This window comes from Schistocerca nitens, chromosome 10, assembly GCF_023898315.1.
Source record: "Schistocerca nitens isolate TAMUIC-IGC-003100 chromosome 10, iqSchNite1.1, whole genome shotgun sequence".
NCBI lineage: Eukaryota > Metazoa > Arthropoda > Insecta > Orthoptera > Acrididae > Schistocerca > Schistocerca nitens.
This window is the reverse complement of record NC_064623.1, coordinates 143,689,005-143,716,039: the sequence shown is the minus strand read 5'-3', so window position 1 is coordinate 143,716,039 and position 27,035 is coordinate 143,689,005. Positions and strand designations below refer to the sequence as shown.

Sequence of the window (27,035 nt, the reverse complement as noted above, 5' to 3'; positions counted from 1 at the left end):
GGTACACATCTGACTTTTGTTTTGCACACTAATCAAAGTATACGAAAGTAATGCTAGAACAAACACTGACAACTGCTATGGGAATTTCTTTATTGTGCTACAAGTTTTGAACAGAAAGATCATAATCAGGCTAAAGAACAGACCACTGACAAGTAGATGTATAAGTCATCATAATATTGATAATGATCATTACATGTTCAAACACCAACTGTTGAGGAAATGTGTATTCTACATCTGCAAGACTATTCTGCAATACACACTTAAGCACCTGGCAGAGGGTTCACAAAACTACCTTCAGACTATTTCTCTGCCGTTCCACTCCCTAACACCACATGGGAAAAATGAATACTTAAAACTTTATATATGAGCTGTGATTTCTCTTATTTTATTTCGATGATCATTTCTACCCTTGTAGGTTGCCAACAGTAACATATTTTCAAATTCAGAAGAGAAAGTTGGTGATTGAAATTTCATGGAAAGATCTCCTCCATGACACAGTTGAAATTGGCCAAGATTGACTGACAAGCAAGAGAACTGAGTGAAATCTAATGTCTTCCTTTAGCTATATAGGCAATGTGTTTCAATATTAATCAGTCACGAAAGTCTACACTCGAAAATAAACGAACATTCATCATCTCTCATAGAGTTGAAACATTTTATTTGTCAGTTATGGTAAAAAATTGACCACCATTGAGGATTTAGTATTTGGCCACAAAAAGTTGACTCTTCGTGCAGTAGCTGTCAAGAAGGGCAGGAGGCACGCTTTGTCCCTGCATGAGAACTGCTGAGGGGATAGCGGTGAGTGGAAGGCAGCACTGACTTCTTCCCGCAATGCTGGAACCATTACCTATGTTTTGTGCTTACATGAAAGCAGAGGTGACACATGCAGAAATATTTGCAGCACTCTGAGCCAAATGAATCTCTTCCAACTAGTGCAAATTTTCCTCATTACTGAAAGAACCAGTAAAAAGGATTAACTGATCATGACCAAACAGTACATGAATAATCACTGGGAATGATGCAGGCTGTTCTCCACAGAAAAATTGATCTTTCAGCATGTTAGGATTAAAAATATTAATGATTTTAGTGAAGTTCCAGGATACACATCATGGAGCAAGGGCCAGCATTGAAATGTTAATGACCAGTGCAAACAGCAATGTCATTTCAAAAGCAATATATTCAAATGAAGATTTCCTTTTCTTGTTCTTTCCACTCTTTGAATCTATTTGATCAGCTATTGTTGGAGATTATCAATATTCTGTGGATCAACATACAGCAAGATAACAGAAACGAAAGGCAAACAAAATGTTAAAATCAGCAAATAACTGTGACACGCGAGAAATAGGATTGTCACAGAGTGATACTGGACAGATGACCATAATAGCTCTTGTAAATAATGAAGAATTTAAATATTTTAATACTGGTGATTTGTAAACCACAACTAATCAGAGAAATAACAAAACTTCATAACTTGCCTGCTTCACGTGAGCTGGCATAGGTGATTCAGCAATTTTCTTCTTTGAAAGCAGAAGTTCTTCATACCTGTCTTCATCTATTTTTAAGTTCTTATTAAGTTTGCATACAATGGCTCCTGTACCATCATCCACTGCAATACAAGAATACATCCATGAAAATCAATCCTAAAAGTCTGTTTTATTTAACATTCAAATAAAACTATCCAATGGCAAAAGTGCATTTATGGTGTCAGCGGCTGGTGCATAGCATGCTTATGTTGGTAATACCTTGTGTGATAAGGATGGGAACTGATTACAACAAATTGTGGGTCAGTTGGTGGTAGCAAATCAGAATGCTCCTTTGTAATTTTCTATGGTTTGTAAATAAAGTTATCTGGTATTTTGCTCTATTAGGTAAGAATTTAATCACGCCAGTGCAGTTTTTGGCAAAATAAGATCAACAAGTACGTTATTGGTATGACAAATGTGTGTGTCTCAGGCTACATTATACATCAGTCTGTTATAGCAATTGTATTTTTTTTTTTTTTGTAGAGACTCAGTGGTTTTGCCACCTCACAAGTAAATTATCACATCCCAACCTAACCTAGGCTTCAGGCCACACTACAAGTCAGTCTGTCAGAAGATCAATTTTTCTTCCATTCACATTCGTTGGCTTTGTGAACTCTCAACCAAATTGTCACATTCAAACTAACTTAAGCCTCAGGCTTCACTACAGGTCAGTGTGTCTGCACATCTACATTTTTTTCCATTCACCAAATAAGTATGAAAAGCAGTAACTAACCTTAAAAGTTTTAATAACCATACCAGTAAATATTATTCCGGCACTCTCATATCGAAAACAGATGTAATCAAATTATATCTTCTGCTGAAAGAAACCATTAGATTCATTAATTCTCATTGGCTACCATAGTACATATTACCTGATTGGCTATGATGAATGGCAACGAACTGCCAACATCAGCATGCAACGCAAGAGCCCCTGACACTTTAGCTCTAGCCAACCTACCAATGTAGAAACTTGTGGTAAATTCACATCACATGATAATGTGTTTAGAGTGTAGATACTGGCAACAGTTCCTCAACTACCACTGCAAGCCCTTGTGGCTGCATCTCAGCCTGAAAGTAATACTCGACAACAAAATAAGAAACTGGTACATCCACATCTAAGACATGTTTTGCCCTATTTTCTAAAGTTGTTAACAATAATGTTATCAAACTATCAACTAATACACGCAGTGAATAAAGATTCTTAAACTCACAGTAAACCACCCAAAGCATACTTATTATGAATGTTGTGTTGGGTATCCTAATCTATTACAAAACTATTCACAGAAAGATTAAAAAAAAAACACTCTAAAACAATGGTGGTATTAATGGGAGCTTCCAAAGATTGTTTGTGTTTACCTCCACTACCAGCTGACTTAGTCGATTTGAAACAACTGTTGCATTAATTACTCCAGAAATATTGATCAAGGTATGGGAATGATGATGTTTGGAGCTCACGGGCACTCAACGGTGAGGTCATTAGCACCATTACACTCATTAACACAAATAAATGTGGCTAAAATTTCAAAAATTGTTCCACACTCATGCACCCGAACTGACCACATAATCACTATCTTATATGGTCCAAAACAACGGAGGAAGAGTAAAAAGTAACTATACATGAGATTAAAACACAAGTAAAATGACGAGGGAGGTAAAAGAAAGGCACAGGCAAATGTCACTGGCTGACTACCTATAAATAATATGGGTGAATCAGAAACCCTGTTAACAAATTAAAACCATCTCCCTAAAATATTGGGACAAATGTTGGACAATTTACAAACCTTTAAAACTCAAACCAAATTCATTTGAATGTTACCTAAAACATGTGGTACATCCATCGGCAAATCTGCATGGCCCACTGGTTGAAAAATAAAACACAATCCAATAAAATTTGACGCACAGTGATCTGTATGCCACAAGCACCACACACTGCAGTGTCCTTTTGCCAGACCAAGAAGCCATGCGTCATAGGGGTGTGGCCTATAAGAGGATGAGTAAGGACATCGTCCTGTTGACATGGCTGGAATGATGTATGCCATAGCCACGTTGTGGGTTTTACTAAATGGAGTTCATTGTCTGTTACTTCCAGCCACTCTTCCTCCCACCGACGCAGGAATCTGGAGCTCAACAGCAAGATTACAGCATGCACACTCAAATACCTGGGTATCAAAACACGCCTCCTTGGTTGCTACATCTGCCCTTTAATTCCCTGCAAGTCCTATGTGCCCTGGTACCCAGCAGAAAGACCCTCCTTCCCCAGTCATGGTATTTGGAGGAGGGCATCCTGAATATTCTGGACTACTTTATCTGCTGGGTACAAATGTTTCAGAGAATGAAGGGGGCTCAGACAATCGGAACAGACAAGAAATTTAGCACTGGAAGAATGTCTCATATGCTCCAATGCCCGCAAAATCGCATATGATTTGGCATCGAACACAGTAAAATCTTGAGGCAATCAGAGCTTGTGGACATGATCCACAAAAATAACAGAGCAACCAAGAGTCCCCCCATTTCAACCCACCTGTAAAGACAGCTACATAGTTGCAGTGCTTGTATAAAATATCAGAAAACACTGTATGGGAAACATAAGCAGGAATGCGATCTCTTCTGTACTGTGCCAAATCTAAAATTACACTGGGCCTCTCCAGTAACCAGGGTAACAGACAGTTAAAACCCTGGATTTGGAGTTGTACTTGCTCCACACAGAGTGACTCCAGCACACGCTGCATGCAGATTCCAAATGGCATTATGGCTCATGGATGGTTGGTGAAAAGGCGTTTCAGAGGTAGGTGAGCAACAGTACGATATATGGGTGAAGTCGGAGCTGCGAGGAACTTATGTGCCTGACGCACCGTGAGGACCTGCCACCAGATGGTAAGTGGTGGTTTCCCAGCCTCAGCACAGAGACTGGGTATGGGAATGATCCTATAAGCACCCATGGCCAGCTGAATCCCTCATGGTGAGCAGCGTCAATGATCTTCGAATAAGAAGGCCTCGCCGAACCGTACACTGTGCACCCATAGTCCAGCTGCAAGTGCACAAAAGCCCCTGAAATCCAGTTTTTGCAGCCCATTCCTCTAACCACTGCAATGTACATTGCAACTGACAGCTCTCGCTCTTGCAACACTGGAGGAATAGAAAACAACAAAATTGTCCACAAATAAAGAGCACAGTACAGGACTCCTTACCACAGACATGATACTGTTTATGGCTACAGCGAAGAGGGTAACACTTAAAATACTCGAATAGTCCACGGGTGTAATGCTGGTCCATAGTGTCCAACGGGCACAATATTTCACCAATCAGAAATGTCGCCATCATCAGGTGCGCTGACAAACTGAGCTCCTGAGGGCAGGTGGCTGTAAAAAATCCCCTCCCCTAACAAGGCGTTCTCTCCACCGTCCGTGCCCGCCGGTCAGTGGCCGCTGAGACACTGGCGTCGGTGTAATTGCCTCGTCTGCCCTAGTCGCCCATTTGTTTCCTTTGCTGAGTATCTTTTTAATTAGACTCAGTGCTGGTTCCCATGCCCTGCTGAAGTTGTAGCCGCAATGTCAGTTGATGAGTCCGTCCCTGGTACGAATTTCGGTAGCCTCTCTAATGACGCTGTCCCAGTATTTAGATGTCTTTGCCAAGACCCTGGTATGCTGGTAGTCCATTTCATGATTTTTGGACAAACAGTGCTCTGCGGCCGCCAACTTGGGGTACCCAAGTCGAGTGTACCTCTGATGTTCTCAGCAACGATCTTCGATGGTGCGCACTGTCTGTCCAATATAAGTCTTCCCACACTGACATGGAATCTGGTATATGCCGGCCTTCCGCATAGGAACCAGCATGGAGTCCATCTAATTAAAAAGACGCTCACCAAAGGAGACGAAGGGGCGACTAGGGAGGACAAGGCAAATACACCAATGCCACCACAGATGCCGATGCCAGCATCTCAGCGACTGCTGGCGTGTGAGCACGGACCGCGGATAGAATGCCTCGCGAGGGGAGGGGATTTAATACGACTGCCCACCCTCAGGAGCTCAGTTCGTCAGCACACCTGACGATGGCGACATGTCTGATCACCAAAATATTGTGCCCGTTGGACACTATGGATCAGCAGTACACCTGTGAACTGTTCGAGGAAGAATATGCCGGGAGAAACTGAAAAATCATACTCAAAACACTGTCCTGAGGGACACCATTCTCCTGCTCAAATGAATTTGACACCGTGTCACCAACTCCAGTCCTAAAAAATCACTGAGACAGGAAAGACTGTAAGAAGATGGAGAGGCGACCATTAAAATCCCATTGATGCAGTTGTGCGAGAATACTGTGTCCCCAAGTAGTGTCATATGTCTTACTGATATCAAAGAAGATGCCAGTACAGTTACATTTACGTAGGTCAGATTATCGACAGTGGACTGAAATCTCCAAAATCCACATACAGTGGCTAAGAAGTTGCCTGGTCTCTAACAACCAGACCAAGTGACAGATAATCGTTCGCTCCAGGGTCTTTCCTACAAAGCCCATTAAGGTGATAGTCCTGTAAATACTGCAAGATGTGTGGTCTTTTCCTAGTTTGAGAAGAGGTACCAGAACTGCCTTCCTCCACGAGTTGGAGATGTTGCCTGTCTGCCATATAAGATTAAAACATTTAGGATGATTTCCTTTGACGCCGCTGGAAAATGTTGAAGCATGCAGTACCAGATTTGGTCATGAGGGAGCAGTGTCACAAGTCTCAGACAGTGCCTATTTCAGCTCCCACATAGAGAAAAGGGAGCTGTAAGATTCATAAATGTTAGATCTGAAGTCCAACTTGATCCTCTCTACACTCACATGGTAGCAACAAATTGGCAGATCTTGTCTTGCATTGGCAGTAGTTTTTGCAAAATGCTCTGCCAGCATCTGAGTGATATCTCCTGGTGTTGCTTGGAGAGACATATTTCAGTACTGCTGCTATTGGTAAACAACTGAGTTTACAGGAAATCCTCCAGATGGCTTGACATAGTTTCGTAAAACAAGTGGAACAGTTTATAGAGTCCAGGAACGCTTGCATGACTTTTCCTTGCTCTCCTTAATTATGTGTCTAGCCTTGGCTCTCACGACTCGAAAGGCTATGGTATTTACTGCACGGTGGCATTTAAATTGTCGAAGAACTGCATACCTGTCCCAGATTGCTGAATGGCACTCATCTGTCCACCAAGGTACAGGTCACCTCCTAAAATGACCAGAGCGCTTTGGGATTGATAAGTCAGGGGCAGGATGGATCACTCGTGTAATGTGGTCCACCAATTCCTGGACTCTGTTGCAATGTTCAAACACAGCCAGCCAGCTGAACGGCATCCCGGCAGCCCTGCTGACCACCCATTTTAGTGGGTTCTGTTGAAGCAATCCTCCATCCAGTAGGTTAATGCGGAATGATGATTGCAGGTCAGAAGCTAGTGGGGCATATGGGTAGATGAGTGGGCGGGGGAGCAGGGGGGGGGGGGGGGACACAGACAGAGCAGAAAGAAAGTGTAGTGTCGGCAGACTTGCCAACACTACGCACACTAATTGAAAGAGGCGGCCAAGATGCACGCGCTAACTCACGAAGGATGGAGTGATGTCTGAAACAGGATACGTAATGAATGCTATAAAGAAAAGTACGTAGCGGCTATAATACTTAACTTTATTCCATCCTTCGTATACATTGTTCTTGATGAGACATCTGGAGATTGTGGCGATACAAGTGAGACTCTTTAGATACAAGCTATCTAAGGCTAATGGCGCCTTGCTAAGTCATAGACAGGGACTTAGCTGAAGGCTATTCTAACTGTCTCTCGGCAAATGAGAGAAAGGCTTCGTCAGTGTAGTCGCTAGCAAAGTCGTCGTACAACTGGGGCGAGTGCTAGTCAGTCTCTCTAGACCTGCCGTGTGGTGGCGCTCGGTCTGCAATTACTGACAGTGGCAACACGCGGGTCCGACATGTACTAATGGACCGCGGCCGATTTAAAGCTACCACCTAGCAAGTGTGGGGTCTGGCGGTGACACCACAGAAAGACACTGCAGTCCCTATTCCAGACCAGGTGATCCCCAGAGCTGTTGACACACTTCAGAGGTGACGAACAACCACTCCTCGTTTCATGTTGTTGAACATAAGTATGGAGTCAAATTTCACTAGATTGCCATCCATCCTTTTCATTATATTTTGTACATCAACAATACCTTCTTGGGCCCACTCATTTTCCAATTCTTCTCTGGGGATCTCAACAACATTGCTAGAAGTCACAACACCTTTGCTGTAGTTCAAGGTGCTGTAGAGTTCTGTCTCTATTGCATACTCCCAAAGACATGTACCATTTTGGAGGTTAACTGCTTGCTGGGAATTAGAAGTTTCCACTAGCAATGTTCCATTTTGCAAGCACGTGACTGACTTTAAAGAGCCACAGATTCCCTCTGAACCCTTTTGAACACACAAGGGTGAAACCTTGTCGAAACAACCCTCTTTCCATTTGACTACAAAAAATATATTCTGGCCAGCAGCATGTGTTCTGTTACAATAACTACCGCCACTCTGAATGAGTTGAGAATCAGGAGGACTGGCTACATGAGACCTCTTGTTTGACAGTGTGTTGGTACCTACCAGTGAGCCATACTTTCTGTGGGGAGGAGAAACAGGACATTTCAAAGGATCCATCCTGGACCCATGAACATCTAGGAAAATAAAAAGTCCACCTACACAGAGCCTCTCATGCCTAGGTAAGCCTTACACAAATGAGGCGCAGCAGGTTCCCCAGAGGTTGCCCGCTAATGACTGTTCCACCTCAACAGTCAAGCATCTCATCAGTGCACAGCATACCTGCAGATTGAGGGGTTTTTATAGAGGTTTTTAACTTCCTCACAGACCGAGCAGTCAAGTCAAGATCCCTGTTCCCTGTGGCACACAATGTTCCACTGCCGCATTGCATGGTGGTCGCTGAAGCTTGACCAGAGCTTAAGGTGACACAGGGCCGGCGGCACTTACCAGTCTTCAGCTCAGGAACCTCCGGCATCACCAAGACCTGCTCAGCAAAGTATGGGAAGAACTTTACGTATTACACATTCCAGTTACTTTTCATCTCTGATGAAGAGCTTTATCCTCCCACTGTCGTCTGATCTCTTCAAGATTTTAATATGTTTGAAGGTATTAATAACATGAACATCCCGCAACTCCCTATTTACACAGAAGTAACATTATATTATCAGTGTATTATTTACTACTGTTCTCATGTTAGTGACACCACTCACTGGGTCTTTCTGGAGACTTGAATCTACAACATTTTAATGATGTCAATGATCTATCAGCCCAGTACTGAGCTATTTACTAATACCACAAATATTCCCATAGTAATATACTGGCTATTTGATTATAAAATGATTAATAAATGGCAGAACAATCCTCAGTACAAAAAATGGAGCCGCCATGATTTCGACAAAGAGAGGAAGAGAAACTGCTACATAATTTTTGAATTTCATCTTCTGCAATGGTAAATAAGAACATAAGTAACAAAATAATGATTATGTTCTAAAACAATGGTGTATTTTCTTTTAATAAAAAATTGTTATTTGTGGAATTAAAAAGAACAAACTGTGTAGTTTGTGCCAAAAGGAAGGTAGATCATTCAAAGTATAGACACCATGAGATACACGTAGCATGAGATACATCAAGGGCAGGCAGGAAACTAATGAGTCTGGTGAAACTTTCCAAATTATGAGTGATACTACTACTACTACTACTACTACTACTACTACTACTACTACTAATAATAATAATAATAATAATCCTACTTTTTGTTTTTCTGAGCAGTGTAATATAATCCTGTGTGAAACATAATTTTCCAAGATATATTAACAAGGGGAGGTGCTGAACAGCAGATGGGCACATTTAAAATATACTGTTGGATATTATAAGCTTTTGGACAACTTCCTTCATCAGATGAAGAAACATACACAGTCACACAAGCACAACTCACACATGCATGGCCACTGTCACCTCCGGACGCTACAGCCACACTGCAGTGAGCAGTGATCTCGGCTGGAATTGGCAGACGGGTTGCAAGATAAATGTGAGGTGGGGAGAAGAACTGACAGTAGGGTAGAGGTGGGGTAAGATTCTATAGTGCTATCCAAAGTTATTCTATAAAGTGCTATCTGCATTCATGTGCAGGGATGTGGCAGAGACAAGAAGGTGGGCTGCTAGGTACAGCATAGTGAGGCTGAATTATGGAGGGGAATGGGGGGTGGAAGGGAGAGAAGAGAAGCAGAGATTGGCGCGGGTGGGGGCAGAAGGCATATATGAGGCTAGAGTGGGAGTTATTGCTATTCCATTCCAGATTTTCCATTTCTGTATCTCAGTGCTTCCATTAAGGCATAAGATGTGACACAAAAAGAATGGAGCTTTCTCAAACTCTGCTGGTAACAAACTGTTAGTCAAATGTTGGCAAGAACGTAAGTAACAAGACAATGCCTGTATGTCCTAAAACAATGGTGTATTTTCTTTCAATAAAAAGTGTTATTTGCAGAATTAAAAAGAACAAACTGTGTAGTTTGCGGCAGAAGAAAGGTAGATCATTTAAAGTATAGACATCATGAGATAGCAAGATGTGGTCAACAGTATATTATAGGATGTCTCAGGTCCAGACAGATAATATCAAAGTGCACAGTTTACAGCACCTGACAAAGACAGCTATACTCCAAGTAAAATTACTTTGTGACTGACAGAGTGCAGCCCCACCCAAAAAAACCCAATTTCCCCCACTTGTCCCGTTAGTTTCATTAACCCAAAAATGTCACCCCTATGTGTCACAATATCATCAATTACTAAAGTCAGAACTCAGCAATCATCGCTCTGAAATTCAATATATTAACCATTTTTGTGTCATACAAGAACAACAATGAGTCTGCTCTAAAATAGTTATTTTGATAGGAGCAGGTTTCATTCATAATTAGGTTTCCTTGCCAAGCAGATGTCGGAGTGGATCCTTACACGAAGTCGCTAATAATTACAGCCTAAATAGTGTGTGTAACAGTGCTATTACAATGTCTCTTCTGACATGGCCTAAATGTTAACACGAAGCTAAAATTTGACTGATGTAGAGAGATGTAGAAAATAAGTTTTCTTTTTCCACTCTCAAATTAAGATTATGTAAACTATCCAAAAATTCATATAGCTATAGTTGAAGTTAGCATATATTACACAAGGCAAAAGCTACAATGTAGACACATAATTCCAGTTTTCAGTTAGCCTATGGCATATAAGTAGATGTTTCTCTTTCTGAGTTACAGCGGTCCTTATAAATTTCTATGCTTTACATGGAGATATTCCATCATGTATATGAGCAGAAGTTGCTATATCACACACACACACACACACACACACACACACACACACACACACATATAAAAAGGGCACTCCATGAAAATTTCATCTGGCATTACAAAACTCTGACACACGTAGCACTCCGTCATTACAAACGGGCTGATCACGAACAATATAAAAAAACAACCAACCAATGTATATAAAGAACGATGCATATTCTGCTCTTGAAGTCACTGTTCCCATAATATCAACAGACTTTGTGAATCTTCCTTTAAAAATGTAAGCGAACGTGAAAATATGGTGTTGGCGCATGTTACTGACATCTGCTATCCATAGTTTCACTGGAATGTAGCAAGATTGTAATCTCCTGTAATGAAAATAGAAATTTTAGAAATTACAGCTATTAATACTCAGGAGACATACTGAAGTAAAAAAAATGCCGTATGTTTTTGTTATCGCTTTCGAACATCAAATCACTCATCATATGTTCTCTCCTGAAATATATGTGATTCTGGTTAAGCATTGATGAAACATATTTTGCACAGTAAATCTAAGTCAACTAATTATTTAGATAAAGCACAGTAACTCATACTTTACCGATTTCCTTGCATTCACTTTCATACGTTTATGACAGCAAAAACATTCAATATTATGACTTAAAAAAGAAAAGTCGGATTTCGATCACACTACAAACGAGCAAGATTTCGCGCGTCGGAATTTAAACTCAAAGATATTACACGAATTGTTCATAAGTTGTTTTTGCTCGCTCTATTAACTGGAAAACATTACTTTTCAGCGAATGAGTATGAAAATATGTTAATTTTATTTAATTATTGTAATATAAAATTAAAGTTTGTAATGCGTATCTCAAAGATCACATACATGTGATTTATGTCTGACAATGGCATACAGATGTTGTCAGTTTATCTCTTTTAAGATGTGAAACGTTGCCACCGCGAAAAGAAAATTTTTTAAAACACCAGTATCTTCGTACTGGTACATTTGTTGAGTATTCGTCTTGTTTGTAGCCATGAAAGTGCTGTGGTATGAACACGACCAATATAGGCGGCCGTTGTAAGAGCTATGGCCGGTATTACACTATCAAATTTCTTTGTCAAAGATTTGATCAAAGATGTGATCCAATATTCCGTCCAATATATTTGACAAAGATCTTTGACGTAGCGCTACAAGGGGTATTACACTGTCATCAAATTTTTCGTCAAAGTTCAAGATGGCTGACAACAACTTGTTATTAACCGCAGCATTTCTACGTACTCCAATTGCATTGTGTGCACATGCGGAAAAGAAGTGGGGGGGAAAAAATGGAACCATACATACGAGGTTGACAGTCTTAAAAGTCCTGCGATTACAACTTGATAATAAATTCAGTTGGGATCCAAGCAGACGGTGACCGATGTTGCATAATGTTTGCAATGGAGTTTCTGTGTGCTAGGCGCTTAGTAAGTGGGCGGTTTTGTTTTGAAATTGAAATGTGTTTGTCACACACAACAAAAGTTGGCTGGAACATACAATGTTACGTATATAAAATATCAGAGACGCTGCGACAATTACTAGAGAAAGGTTGAGAATCTCAAGTGCAAAAGAAGGGGGGGCTTAATGCATCCTCGTGCTGGAGTGTTTGCCGCACAAGTGCTGCCTAATTCCGTAACTTATCAGCAGATGACGTCATAGGATATTGCAGTATCATTTCCGTTATCAGCTGCCTTGAAATGAATTGCAGTTAATTGACCTATAAGTACTGAGTGGTGAGACTGCCTTAGTCCAGTAGTGGTGACTGTCTCGGAGAATCCGCGCTAGGTCCTGACGTAGGGAAGTAAAAATGAGTGTGTATCAGGCAGTGCAACCGGAGTACACGACGTCTGACAGTAGTGATGCGGACAGAAACGTTACGTTGGACTACTCGAGGCTGTTACTCGATTCGGACACACTGATGTACAACTTGGAAGAGTATGCAGCGAAGGACAAAAAAGCTACTGAGGACGTAGACACGTTATTGCTGTACAACAATAACTTGGATACACTGCCGGCAAGCGTTTCGAAGTTCACAAATCTAAAAATGCTTGATATCAGTTACAATAATATAACCCACCTTCCAGAAGCATTAACGGAATGCAGACTCACCTCCCTCATAGCAAGGAATAATATGTTGGAAAATGACTCCTTCCCTAAATCGTTTGGTGCACTTACCAGTTTGAAAGAACTGAATTTAAGTGGTAATAGTCTAACGTCATTCCCACAGCAAATTTTGGATCTTACAGCACTGAAGTACTTGTACCTTGGTTCTAACAGCATCACCAACATCCCAAAAGACGTCTGGAAATTACAAAGGTAAGACTCATCAGAAACTATTGAAACTTGTGTTGTACAATTAGCATTGCTGTGTTTGTTTTACAGGAATCCAAATAATAGGCCTATGTGCTAAGTGGTTAAGTTTTTATTTATATAATTTAGCTTATTTTTCAGTAGAATTACCACTTTCCTTCCATACGGAATAACAAGTTTAGCTTGCCAAGTCAGAGCATTTAGAAGCGTAGTTGTGATCTGTTTCGTTTCTCTGTTGGAAGAAAGTGAAAATCACCAATAAGATTATCAAGATTTTTATTTGCTGCACATTTGCCTTCACAAATTATTGAAACAGAAACAGCTCAAAACAAATTAGCCCGCATCTCGTGGTCGTGCGGTAGCGTTCTCGCTTCCCACGCCCGGGTTCGATTCCCGGCGGGGTCAGGGATTTTCTCTGCCTCGTGATGGCTGGGTGTTGTGTGATGTCCTTAGGTTAGTTAGGTTTAAGTAGTTCTAAGTTCTAGGGGACTGATGACCTAAGATGTTAAGTCCCATAGTGCTCAGAGCCATTTGAACCAATCAAAACAAATTAGAGGTGTAGGTTTACACTCACTTATCAAATATTGCAAAATGTAATTGTCAACAGATCTGAAATTTTTAATGTTTCATTTATTATACAGATCTCAATGGTGTTGTTTATACTACAATATGAGGTGTCCCAGGAGGAAAGGTCAATATTCAGGGATATGATAGGAATGATCATTTGAAGCAAAAAGGTGTAGTAAACATGCATACCTTAGGAGGTATGCACATCTGTTTGGCAGAAGAAATGTTTCACTGAAGGAAAGATGGAAAAGTGCTCATAGCCCTTGAGATGCATTTTAGAGGTCATATTTACTAGGCTTATACTTTTTTTGCTTTGAATGATCGTTCTCATCTTATATCTGAATAATGACTATTCATCCTGGGACACCTGTGTAGTATCTGGATTGAATTTACACAATATTAGCCTAATCAGAAATTTTAAAATACACAGAATTTAATTAGTATTAGCTAATATTTATGCTAAGACCTAAACTTAATCATTGTAGACCCTGTTGTATTATGTTTGATTTTAGTGTTCCAGTGTGGGCGTAAACTATGTAAATAAATAAATAAATAAATAAATTAGCTAATATGTTTAAATTTGAAAGAATACATGCATTAATAAAAAAATAACACTGCATCAGTTCATAAATATTTACAGTTTTTATTTGTGAATATTCATTTGGCATGAACTCTTTCAAATATTTCGTTTTTAAACAGTTTGTAGTCTTAGTTATTAAAACTGTGGACCTATATTCAGGAAGCGACAGGTTCCAATTCCTATCACACACACTTCAGTGTTTTTCATAAATTTCTTTATGTAACAATCAGTAATAATGTGCCAGAATCCTAATATTTACTCCCAGTGTACAGGAAAATTTTGTTTGAATAAATTTCAGACATTGTTCTGCTTATGACTGTCAGGATTTGCAGTATATTTTACCTGGGAAATTTGAGTTTTAAGCTAGGCTCATGTTATACCAGCTCGTTTCTTAAGAGTGCAGCAGAAATATATATGAAGCATATAAAATCTTCACAGGCTTCCAGCTGCGTCAAGTGGTTAAAATCATGGCTGCAAGGCATTCGTTGACCACTTGACAATGGCCATGGAGAGCTTGTCGAAAGTTTGTGGGATTTTAACCGTGTGATGCAGCTGGAAATCGAAAAAGATATATTGCTGAGAGACCATGCATTCATACGTGAAGCATGTTAACAAGAGCCACAGATGCCTTGTTGAGTGCTAAAATTCTTTTACAGTTACGCACATGTATAAAACAATTACATGGCAAGTGTAATCACTGCGGCATAGTTTACTGTGAGAGTTTAAGGCCAGTTCGAAGATTGTGGACAAACAAGTGAGACATACTATCGAAAAATGCACTGACTGGCTGTTGTATAACAATTTTTGTGCTAATTTTGAAGATAAAAGAAATGAGTTTTCCAGAGAGGTCTAATAGTTAACTTAGTATTTATGTAACTTTTCATTGTTGTGAGTTCTTAGCAAACTTATCTTCTTTCACAGTTTACAGTACTTGTACATGGGTGGCAATAAACTTCAAGAAGTACCTGCATCTGTTGGTAAACTCAAAAACCTTCAGGCTTTGGTGCTGTGTGATAACTTGTTGGAAAGTCTGCCAGCAGCTATAGCAAATCTTAAGTTCCTGAAGTCACTTCTGCTACACAAGAACCGTTTAACAGTTCTTCCACCAGAAATTGTGGGTCTAAACAGCCTTGCAGAAGTAAGTGGCAATTTAAATGTAGGAGTATGCTTTGAGTAATAAATTTTTGTGCCAGACAGGGATTCAAACCCAAAAACTTCAATTGTCACTGATGTTTCCACTTTGGATTTAGTTTGTTCACAACAATAAATTGTGTTATCTGTTGCTAACATTATTTGGCAATATTTTGTATGGTTTCATTACATAATGGGCCCTATTTGGTAAAGATACACACATTAGACATCTCTTGTGGAAAATTCATGCCCAAATGAAGATGTGGTCCTACAGAACTTTTATTGTTGACAACTGATATCATAGCAAACCATTTAAAAAATTATAGAGCAGCATGAGAAGCTGAATAAAAATGTAGTTGCATACAATACCCAAACAGTTTTTAAAGAGACTCCTTACATATTTATTGAAAAAATCCAGTGGTCACTGTGCAGTCTGTGTCCGTGCAAAGTGTTTCATGACAGAGTATTTGGCGATTACAAAGATGGCATTTTAATAATAGCATACTATGAAATTTTGTATTTACCTACATTATCAAATAATAGTTCAGTTTTGAAAATTGCAGACTGTTCCTTCCTGAAGTGCTGCCCCCATGGCTTTCTGACTCCTTCCCCCCTCTCCCCAATGCTCCCCCAACCCTCTGCACAGACAGAGCTTCTATGTAGGAAAAATTTAGGTATATGGCCATTTTCATTTCATATTATTTGTCAATGTATAGACATTTCTAAGTAATTTCTTGGCCAGTTCTATCACAAACATCTTGAACCATCCGTTTGTTTAAATCCTGAAAGCTAGTAACAACTTTGACTAGTGTGTCTCTACCCATAATGTTGTTGTCTTGTGTCTTACTATTACTGTGATGCAGCTCTCCATGCTAATCAATCTTGTTAAGGTCTCTTCATCTCTGTGTAACTTCTTCAAGCTTCATGCACTCGAACCTGCCTCGGTCTCGCTCAAAAATTTTTGCACCTGTTGGGACTTACTTCCATTATCAAATTAACTATTCTTTATGAACGAAGACATGTCCTATCCACTTTTCACCAAGTTGTGCCATTAATTTCCTCTCTCCCCAATTTGATTCAGTACTTCTTCATTAGGTAGGATCCACTCTTAATACCACATTTCGAAAGTTTCCTATCCATATTACTGCATCTGTAACTAGTGTCTCATGAACAAGGTTCCTCTAAAACACACAATTCCCTCAAAGTCTCAATCGCTGTCCTTGGAAAGGAGTTTGAAAATAATTGCTAGTAACTATGTGACTGAAACATCCGATCTATGAAGTCCAGCAATAAGCCTAGTTGCACTTTGGACAGTGTTCTTAGTTTTTATATGTGGTGGTTACATATGGTTTGTTTGGTGATTTATGACATTGTGCTTTATTTATTTGCAGTTGAGTCTCAGGGACAACCCACTTGTGGTGAGGTTTGCCACGAACATGTCTCTGGACCCTCCAACACTGTTGGAGCTGGCAGCGCGCACAGTGAAGCTTGCTAACGTCACATACTCTCCATATGACCTCCCAAGAACTCTTGTACATTACCTGGACAGTGCACACCACTGTGTCAATCCTCACTGCAAAGGTGGGTAAATTGTATGTCTCTTCTATTTCTCTTTTATTAGTAACATCCCAAACCTAAGTTGGCAGTTGAGATGTTTTCAGTGAAAAATGCCATACGACATCTCGTCTCTCTCTCTCTCTCTCTCTCTCTCTCTCTCTCTCTCTCTCACACACACACACACACACACACACACACCTCTCACCTGCCTGGGAATGTGGAACCAGAACTTTGTTTTATGGTTAAATAATGTAATAACACATTTCACCATTCACAGGACTTTGTTAAGTTTATTCTATTCAAATACAGTGTGCTAGTTTTGTGTGCAGTTTAATACATTTCATGACCATCTTTGCTTCTAATGATTAGACTGACTGACTGACTGCCTGTTCTGTTTTCAAAGATTACTGTTGTGCCCATCTCATTTTTGGCCTGCCTGGGTCTTCTCTGACTGTATCTTAACAGTTGGTTCATTAGTTATTCTTCTGACATTCTGCTCACACGCTGTTTCCAACTGTTTCTGTATTTCTGTGTTGTGTTGTTTATTATTCCTTCAACATACAGTTCTTCTCAAATTCATTCATTCCTAATATGGTCCCACACACACCCCCCCATCCCCCCTCCCCCGCCCTTCCTCAGGGTTGTTTCTCGAGTTTGGGTGTAGCGTGCACGGGTCCATGAGCTATTGCAGCCCATTCTTGCTTCCCAAGCTGCATTTCCTTTCCAGTGCCTCTCCCTCACTGTGCCTTCCTTCTCCTCTCTTGGTTTTCTCACTTTTGCTGACTTGGGTATCCACCTGACTTCTTGATTTCCTTGTGGTTTTGTTCGCCTTGCCTTTACTCTTTCATCCTTTTTGGTCCCCCTTTAGTATTTGACCTCCACTGCCAAATTTTCTCTCCGTAATGTGAGCCATTTGTAGAATAACTCCCTCCTTACTTCTACAGTGTGGATTCCTCTCACCCTCCCTTTCCTTCCCCTCCTCCTTCCCTACTGTAACCCCTTCGGCCCCACTATGTCACCAGCACTTGTCGCCAGTCCGTGTAGCGGGGCTGTTATGTAACAATCTGGCTGAGCCACCTGACAACACGGGGATCACGCTTCTGATACCCAAGCTGTAGCCTTTCCATGTATGCCTAGGAGTGGTTGCTTGTCATTCCAGAACATCAGAACTTAACAGAAACAGCTGCTGTGCTGTGGCTGGGTGGCATCTATGGAGAGAGCCCCTGATTGGAGTGGGTGGTATTGGGGCGGATACTGCGCGCATGAAGCGCATTGAGCTCAAAAAATCTGACCCTTCTCCTACAGCTGTCTCTTTGATTGCTAACCGATCATTGAATGCTGCTTCTTATGACCCTGCGGCCTTCTCTTCTCTGGCTACACCCTGGAAGGAGGACCAGGCTCGCCGGCTTGTAGTGAAACAAAGCCTTTACTTTTTGTGGAAAATATCGAAGGTAAGTTTGGCAAAGTGGAGTGTCTAAGTTCCGCATTGTTGACAACTACTTCTGCCACCTAGTCTGCAGCTCTTTGTGCTCGTTATCATCCTGGAAACGTTCTGGTACCCATTACACCTCACCAGTCTTCGAATATGGTCCAGGGAGCCATTTTTCATACAGATCTCACCTTTAAAACTGATAAGGAACTCCGGGCAAATCTGGAATGGCAGTGCGTTCATTCTATTCGGCGTGTGCAGAAAGGTTGTAAGGACAACTGCACAGATACTGGTGCCTTATTCTGTCTTTTGAGGGAGATACCCTCTCAGAGAAGGTCAAGGTTATGAAGGTGTACGCACCTCCCCTGAGCATTGGGCATTTGTACGGGTGCTGATAACCGCACAGTTGAACACCCCACAAACTCATCATCATCATCATCATCATCATCATTTGTCGTTCCCTTCTCACCTCCCACTGACCAGGTTACCCCACTAGGCTTTCCATTGTGTTGATTGCCCTGTATACCTTCCAGGTCATGTGTCCGCCTTTTTTGTCGGGTTGTATTGATGAAGTCGTCGGTGATCTGTTCAATAAGAAAATCTATGCTGCTGTCGCTGCTTGACGGGCCCTGTTTGATGGCAGCCACCTACTACCCCCATTCTCCATGACATCTCTGGGGGCAGATTTGCGGCTTTACACAAAATCCCTTTCTGCTCAATCGTGAGCTGGCTCTTAGGAGGCTACTCTCGCCATCTAATAAACTTCGCGCCATCGATGAGACTCCCACCATTGGGAATCTACCATCCTCTGCCATCTTCGTATTGGCTGTACTAGGTGGACCTGTGGGTTTTTATTCCACAATAAGCCATCCCCCTTTGTAGTTGTAGGGCTCTGCTCACGGTGATCCATATCTCGCTGGACTGCCCCCATCTTTTGGCCCTTCACATTAAATATGTCCTCCCAACATCTCAGGTGTTAGTGAGTGAACCTCACATGTTTACTTCTGCCCTCGGTTTTTTTCGTGAAAATGGTTTGTACTCTCAGGTTCTTGACTTTTCCTCTGGAATTAGTCGCTCAGCATAGGCATTGGTTATGGAGGCCATGACCGTGCCCTCACACTGAGCAAGTTCTTCCTACATTTTATTTGGTCTGTTGTGCTATTTTGTTTCTGTTTTCTTGTGTCTTCTTCCCCTGATGATGTCCCTATTGTATCGTGATCATGGTATTGTGTGTGTGGTGTTGATGTAAGGATGGGTCTTGGTGGTGCAGGTGTCCCACCACATGTAGCGTTTCTGGGGCACCCATGCTTTCTCCATTGCCACCCACCCCCTGCTGTTCTTTCCTCTTCCTGCTGCCCTGACGTCCCTTTTCCCTCTTTGTTTTCACGATATCCCTTTCCCTTGGCTGGCCTGTGCTGTTTGTGTTGTTGCTCTGCCATCCTAGATCACTGGAATGATGACCTCACTGTTTTGTCCCCTTCCCCCAAATCGACCAACCAACCAACGTAATCCATTCTTAGCGTGTGCCGCCTTTCACAGTTTTTAGAAATCTCATGTTAGCTGCCTATATACTGCTTTTATCCCTCTTTGTGAGAACACGAGTTTCACACATGTACAGCAAAGAAGTCACAGCCATTGTTTTATAAAACTTTATATTTGTTCCCTTTCAAACTCTGTTCTTTAAAGTTTTATTAATAGTGCCACATACATATTGAGAGTGATAAAGCTTGCTGTCTGTATTTCTGTCATGCTGATATATCAATGAAAATAATAAATTTTTGAAAATATAATTGATATCAATATAATAGAGGGAAACATTCCACGTGGGAAAAATATATGTAAAAACAAAGATGATGTGACTTACCGAACGAAAGCGCTGGCAGGTCGATAGACACACAAACAAACACAAACACACACACAAAATTCAAGCTTTCGCAACAAACTGTTGCCTCATCAGGAAAGAGGGAAGGAGGGAAGGAGAGGGAAAGACGAAAGGATGTGGGTTTTAAGGGAGAGGGTAAGGAGTCATTCCAATCCCGGGAGTGGAAAGACTTACCTTAGGGGGAAAAAAGGACAGGTATACACTCGCGCACACACACACATATCCATCCACACATATACAGACACAAGCAGACGGGTTTTCTGACTGTTGATGTGTTCCACTTTTGAAGTTGGATGGCAACTTCAAAAGAACAAACAGTGTGTGTATGGAATTTTGTTTCCTGCCTAAAAAATTGAGAATGGAGACTCACCAAATGCATCAAGAGGCTTTCCAGGAGGATGCTATGATCTGCACAAAAGTTTTCAACTGGTTTGTGTGCTTTCAATGTGGTGAGATGAGACGAGTGTTGAAGACCAACCTCATTCTGGACACCCTGCAACATAGTGAAACGAGGAAAACATTGGAAAAAATCTGCCAAAAAATCATCGAAGATCGTCGTTTCGTGATCTACCAAACTTCAGTGTGAGTTGGAGATCATGCCAGTGGATTTTGAGTGACGATTTGCACCAGAGCCTTGTTGCCTCTAAATTTGTTCCGTTCCTTCTGACACAGGAGCAAAAAACTGTGCATGAATGCGTGCCGCAAATTGGAAACAGAAATTGAAAGTGATCAAAACTTTTTGAACAAAGTCATTAGAGATGATGAGAGTTAGTGTTACGCTTATGACACAGAAACCAAGCAGGCATCCAGCCAGTGGAAGACTTCAAACTCTCTGACCAAAAAGAGCAAGGCAACTGAAGTTGAATGTGAAGATGATTACCACTGTCTTGTTTGATGTTTGTGGAATTGTGCATCATGAATTTTTTTACCCCCTGGCCAGACTGTTAACCAGCAGTTTTATTTGGAAGTTTAAAGAAGTCTGCAAGAGGATGTTTGGAGGAAATGCCTAGAATTTTGGCGTTCAGCTGACTGGTTTATTTATCACGAGTACGCTCCTGCACCCATGGCCTTACGAGTGACCCACTGTTTGGCATCTCGGGGATGGTCTGTGGTTCCCCACCTTCCATATTCCCCAGACCTAGAACCCATCCGACTTTTTCCTATTCCCGCAAATGAAAAAAAAAAAGGAAGTGTTTGATAATGTGGAGGCGATAAAACAGTTTCACAAAGGGCTGTGGGCAAGATCAATGTGGAAGAGTTCCAGACGTGCTCCAGACACTGGGCAAAAAGACTTGACAAGTGCATCACATCTAATGGAGAGTACTTTGAAGATGACTGAAGGATTTTGTAAAATGATTCATGAATAATTTTTTTATAGCTTTATTTGGGGGGGTGGGGGGGGGTGGGTTTGGTCGTCCCCCTCGTATTATTTGCAAAGTAGTTGTTACTTAAATATGGCATATTGTAATTGATTTTCATAATCAAATACAATAAACTGATTGTCTGCAAATAGGCAGCTGTTCGTGGTTCCATGCTGTGATATCTGTAACCCAGGATATACTTCTTGTTTCCTTCTTCTTAAGATGTCAGTTTCTATATTAAATAATGTCTGATAACTGCACCCTTGTCTGGCACCCTGACTCACAAGTTTCCTATCCGAAATTCTTGCTTCTGTTTTAATCATTAGTCTGTCTACATATCTTTCAGAATTTTTATGATGTGTTTATGATGATCTCAGTTTTCTAGAATGCTCAATAGTATTTGTCTACTTACACAGTTGAAAGTTTTTACGTAATCGATAAAGGTTTGTGCATTTCCATACTAAATTCATACTTTTCCTTTATTAACTGTTTTATAATGAATATGACCTTCCCTTTCTGAAACTGTCCTTTCAAAAGGAGTATTTTACTTACAGTCTGTTGTCTCATGCCAGTGTCTGTAGCATGTGTCTTACAGACTCTCTCTATCAAATGTGTCGCTCATAATTATAACTGTAATCCACCCCCCACCCCCCCCCCACCCCTTTTTTTTTAATAAAAAAAAAGGGATGACAGTTGCAGTCAGCAATGCACTTTGTATATGCCCATTCTACTAGCACACATTAAACAGGTAGAGCCTTAGTACAACATACCATCATATTTTATGAACACTCTATCCTGTTGTATATAGTGGCCTGATCTACGGTCCAATACTGTCATCAGTAATCTACACTACTGGCCATTAAAATTGCTACACCAAGAAGAAATGCAGATGATAAACGGGTATTCATTGGACAAATATATTATACTAGAGCTGAGATGTGATTACATTTTCACGCAATTTTAGTGCATAGATCCTGAGAAATCAGTACCCAGAACAACCACCTATGGCCGTAATAATGGCCTTGATACGCCTGGGCATTGAGTCAAACAGATCTTGGATGGCATGTACAGGTGGTACAGCTGCCCATGCAGCTTAAACATGATACCACAGTTCACCAAGAGTAGTGACTGGCGTATTGTGACGAGCCAGTTGCTCGGCCACCATTGACCAGATGTTTTCAATTAGTGAGAGATCTGGAGAATGTGCTGGCCAGGGCAGCAGTCGAACATTTTCTGTATCCAGAAAGGCTCGTACAGGACCTGCAACATGCGGTCGTGCATTATCCTGCTGTAATGTAGGGTTTTGCAGGGATCGAAAGAAGGGTAGAGCCACGGGTCATAACACATGTGAAACGTAACGTCCACTGTTCAAAGTGCCGTCAATGTGAACAAGAGGTGACCGAGATGTGTAACCAATGGCACCCCATACCATCACGCCAGGTGATAAATCAGTATGGCGATGACGAATACACACTTCCAATGTGTGTTCACCGCGATTTCGCCAAACAGGGATGCGACCATCATGATGCTGTAAACAGAACCGGGATTCATCCGAAAAAATGACTTTTTGCCATTCGTGCACCCAGGTTCGTCGTTGAGTACACCATCGCAGGCGCTCCTGTCTGTGGTGCAGTGTCAAGGGTAACCGCAGCCATGGTCTCCGAGCTGATAGTCCAGGCTGCTGCAAATGTCATCGAACTGTTCGTGCAAATGGTTGTCGTCTTGCGAACGTCCCCATCCGTTGACTCAGGGATTGAGACGTGGCTGAAAGATCCATTGCAGCCATGCAGATAAGATGCCTGTCATCTCGACTGCTAGTGATACGAGGCCGTTGGGATCCAGCACGGCGTTCCGTATTACCCTCCTGAACCCACCAATTCCATAGTCTGCTAACACTCATTGGATCTCGACCAACGCGAGCAGCAATGTCGCGATACGATAAACCTCAATCGCGATAGGCTACAATCCAACCTTTATCAAAGTCGGAAACGTGATGGTACGCATTTCTCCTCCTTACATGAGGCAGCATAAAGACATTTCACCAGGCAACACCGGTCAACTGCTGTTTGTGCATGAGAAATCGTTTGGAAACTTTCCTCATGTCAGCACGTTGTAGGTGTCGCCATGGTGCCAACCTTGTGTTAATGCTCTGAAAAGATAATCATTTGCATATCACATCATCATCTTCCTGTCAGTTAAATTTCGCGCCTGTAGCAAGTCATCTTTGTGGTGCAGCAATTTTAATGGCCAGTGGTGAAATAAATCTGAATTCTCTTTGATGTATTGAATTGCCTACTCTTTAGTTTTCTTAAGATTATCATTAATGAAAATTACACGAAAATATGGAGTTCAACTGATACAGTGTGATGGTTTCCCACCAGATTAGTAAAGGGAAGGATTTAACCTTACAGAGTGAATCAAACTTTGCACTTAAATGAGGAAGAGACAAGATATGTTGCCAGTACTTACCTTAAGGAGGTGAAGTTGCAAGTGCTACTGATGGAAACACTTAGAAGTGGAAGAAACTATTCATAGCTTTTGAAACTTCCACTTCTTCCTCATGGAGGTCTGATGTGTGGATGGTTGGAAAGGAAGGACAGGTCACTCAGATCCCAGATTGAAAGGGAAAATTTGAGATTTCTTATGACTAAAACATCTTAAATGTTGATTTTTCAATCTTCAGTTGCCAGTAATATTATATTAATGATTTTTAGCTCATTTCTATAAGAAACTATATAAATTTATTTTGCTTTGTGTGTTTTGTGTCAGTTTCTCGAAGCATCATTAATGACAATATGTGTTGGTTTTTCACTAAGTGCATCCACACTGTTCTACTAGTGAAGCTGTTCTTTGGCTGGCCCTAAAAATCATGTCAATGCAGCACACAAACTTCTCTGCCATGTTTTTATATGTAAAATGTTTATGTTAAGTAAGTAAATTCCATTTTCTCAGACATAATCTAGAAACTATCAGTATGAGGAGACCAGAACATTGGAGCAGGCTGAAGTTAACTGCTTTTATGTGCTCTCCCCTCTTCCCTCTCGCCCTCTCCCCTCTCTCTCTCTCTCTCTCTCTCTGTCTCCTGCACGTAAGTACAGAAGAAATTTTGCAAGCAAATGGAAGGATAATGGTATCTGAACACAGCAATGCCTGCATGCTTTTCTGAAAATTGTAAGCAAACATACTTTACTTATCAATTATCTAGCGATCCTGATACTGCATATGGCGTTTCCTGGATCGCTAAGGCAAATGCTGGGACGGTTCCATAATAAAGGCCATTGCTGACCAACTTTCCTATCCCCATAAGCTACCTGTCCTAGCCTAACAAAGGTGTGTGTCATATATTTTGGCCTATTGATTTGCATTGCATTACTTCGACAAATCCTGTAACACTGAGAGAGAACCCTTGCAAGAATAAATAAATATCCCCCAGTAAGAGAGTTTTCTGCACACATACAATGGTCTCTGTTAGTCCTATTGGTTATGGGTTCCACACACTTGAGCATTATTCTAAGATGGGTCGTAGGAGTGTTTTGTAAGCAATCCTTTTTAAAAGAAGGCCCTAAAGAAATTAAATGAAGTTAAGGGAAATGTTTTCTAAAGGAAAAGCGGATCTGTATCGCAGACTGAACTATCCAATTTGCTATGGCATTAACTGTTTTTTGTGTCAACTACTTTTTAGACATAGTTTGCAAAAATTTCCTTTAGCTCATGAAATTTCATGTATCTTTCAGGAGTGTATTTCGACAGCCGAGTGGAACACGTGAAATTTGTCGACTTCTGTGGCAAATACAGGATACCGCTGATGCAATATCTATGCTCTTCACGTTGTATCAGCGAATCGTCCCCTTCGTCAGCAAGCGAGTCTTCGGAAGAGGAAGCGTGTCATATGGTGAAGAGAGTACTGCTTGGCTGATTGTTGACTCGCTGCAAAGTTTTGTCGTTACAGGCTTATTGCTGCTGATGTTGGCAAGTCATTGACATGATTTTTGGTGTAAAGAATAGGGTGTGTGTTGTGCAGTGAATGTCAATACAAGCAAAGTTTTTCTTTCTGTTAGTTGACTTCCTGCCCTTCGCAATGTTCCATATGCCATTCTACTCAGTCCAAAGTGTGTGTCTGATAAGTAACTTCGGCATTTTATCGGCTGAATACTAGACACACAGTGGGATATCAGAAGCATATCTAAGGGAAAAGAATGTTATGATGTATCACAAAATCTCTGAAAGCCTGTCATCTATGGTGCGTGCCCCGTGAAACATTCAGTGTAATGGAATTAACATTTCTCTGATTGTAACAGTGGGAGGTGAAGCAGTGATGCACCGATGGAGGAGTTAGCGTTTCTGTAGTGAACAAAGGAAGAAGAGGATTGAAGCTTGTGAGAGACTAAGAGGAAGAGGGGTGATGGGGGAGGGGGGGGGGGGGAGAGAGAGAGAGAGAGAGAGAGAGAGAGAGAGAGAGAGAGAGAGGAGATACTTTTGCAATTGGGCAACTTAATGTCTTGATTGTGCTGGAATTATGTTTGTTGCTGCAAGATGTGCCTTTTATAAAGGCGCACTTGACAGATATGTGAATGGTTTCTGATGCCTTGGAAATTGTCTCCATTATAAATAGATTTTTTACTTGTCGTTGGAATTGGTGGAAATTAAAAATTTCATACTCTGCAGCAAACTGATTTGAAAAGGAAATTTTCAAATTTTTAAACTTGATGTGTATCACATTTGTTAACATGTAACTGTTCAAAGAGCTGCACTTCGTGGAATTCAGTTTTTTTTTCCATTGCAACTGTACAACAAGACAGCATGATACCTTCTTTACCTGAAAACTAACTGTTTGGCTCCTACCATTTTACATAAAATAGCAAATGTTGAAAGTGAGATGTATCAGTGTATTGCATTCTGTTTAGAAACTTCATTTTATTGCTTCAGTGAAATAGATGTCATGTTTGTTTCCAAACTGATCTACTAAGATACTGTCACAAAGTAGGAAAGTAGACACTGTTGTCGTTTGTAAAATACTGTCACTATGCACCTTTTAGAGAATTTTTCATATTGACACCATAGTCTCTTTTCAGAAACAAAGTATTGTAAATCAGTGTGGAAAATAGAATTGTTAGAATATTTTGTTTTAAATAGGAACACAGACTTCTTGAACTTTGAAAGTATCGGAGACACAGGAATCATTGTATTATATTCTCATAATGCAGTTGTCACCTAGTATATGATGGAATGATGTACCTTATTGCTCAACAACACTCATACTGCCTGATACATTTTGCTTTCCCCTGGATTATGGGACAATTTTAATTATGAAGAAGTAATTTTCTTGCTAAAATAGGGACA

General features: G+C 40.9%; 2 protein-coding genes across 5 annotated transcripts in view; one reads left to right on the top strand and one right to left on the bottom strand.

The window, feature by feature from the left end:
* Positions 1 to 11,962, bottom strand: part of LOC126210043 (CST complex subunit STN1-like) — a 38,442-nt gene extending 26,480 nt beyond the window's left edge. For 2 of the 4 annotated variants that reach the window (XM_049939151.1, XM_049939148.1), the window contains exons 1-3: positions 11,432 to 11,570; positions 11,037 to 11,212; positions 1,476 to 1,606 (exon numbers count right to left, since the gene is read on the bottom strand). In XM_049939151.1, the coding sequence (XP_049795108.1) occupies positions 1,476 to 1,606; positions 11,037 to 11,212; positions 11,432 to 11,466 (342 nt within the window). In that variant the 5' untranslated portion in view covers positions 11,467 to 11,570. Of the gene's footprint in view, positions 1 to 1,475; positions 1,607 to 11,036; positions 11,213 to 11,431; positions 11,588 to 11,727 lie in introns of those variants that run through there. The other 2 variants (XM_049939149.1, XM_049939150.1) reach the window with 2 other exon arrangements.
* Positions 11,963 to 12,198: 236 nt separating this feature from the next.
* Positions 12,199 to 26,114, top strand: LOC126210042 (leucine-rich repeat-containing protein 58). Its single transcript, XM_049939147.1, has 4 exons — positions 12,199 to 13,194; positions 15,257 to 15,473; positions 16,858 to 17,047; positions 25,430 to 26,114. The coding sequence occupies exons 1-4, from the start codon at positions 12,686 to 12,688 to the stop codon at positions 25,609 to 25,611; spliced, it is 1,098 nt and encodes a 365-aa protein (XP_049795104.1). The 5' UTR covers positions 12,199 to 12,685; the 3' UTR covers positions 25,612 to 26,114.
* The last annotated feature ends 921 nt before the right edge of the window (positions 26,115 to 27,035 follow it).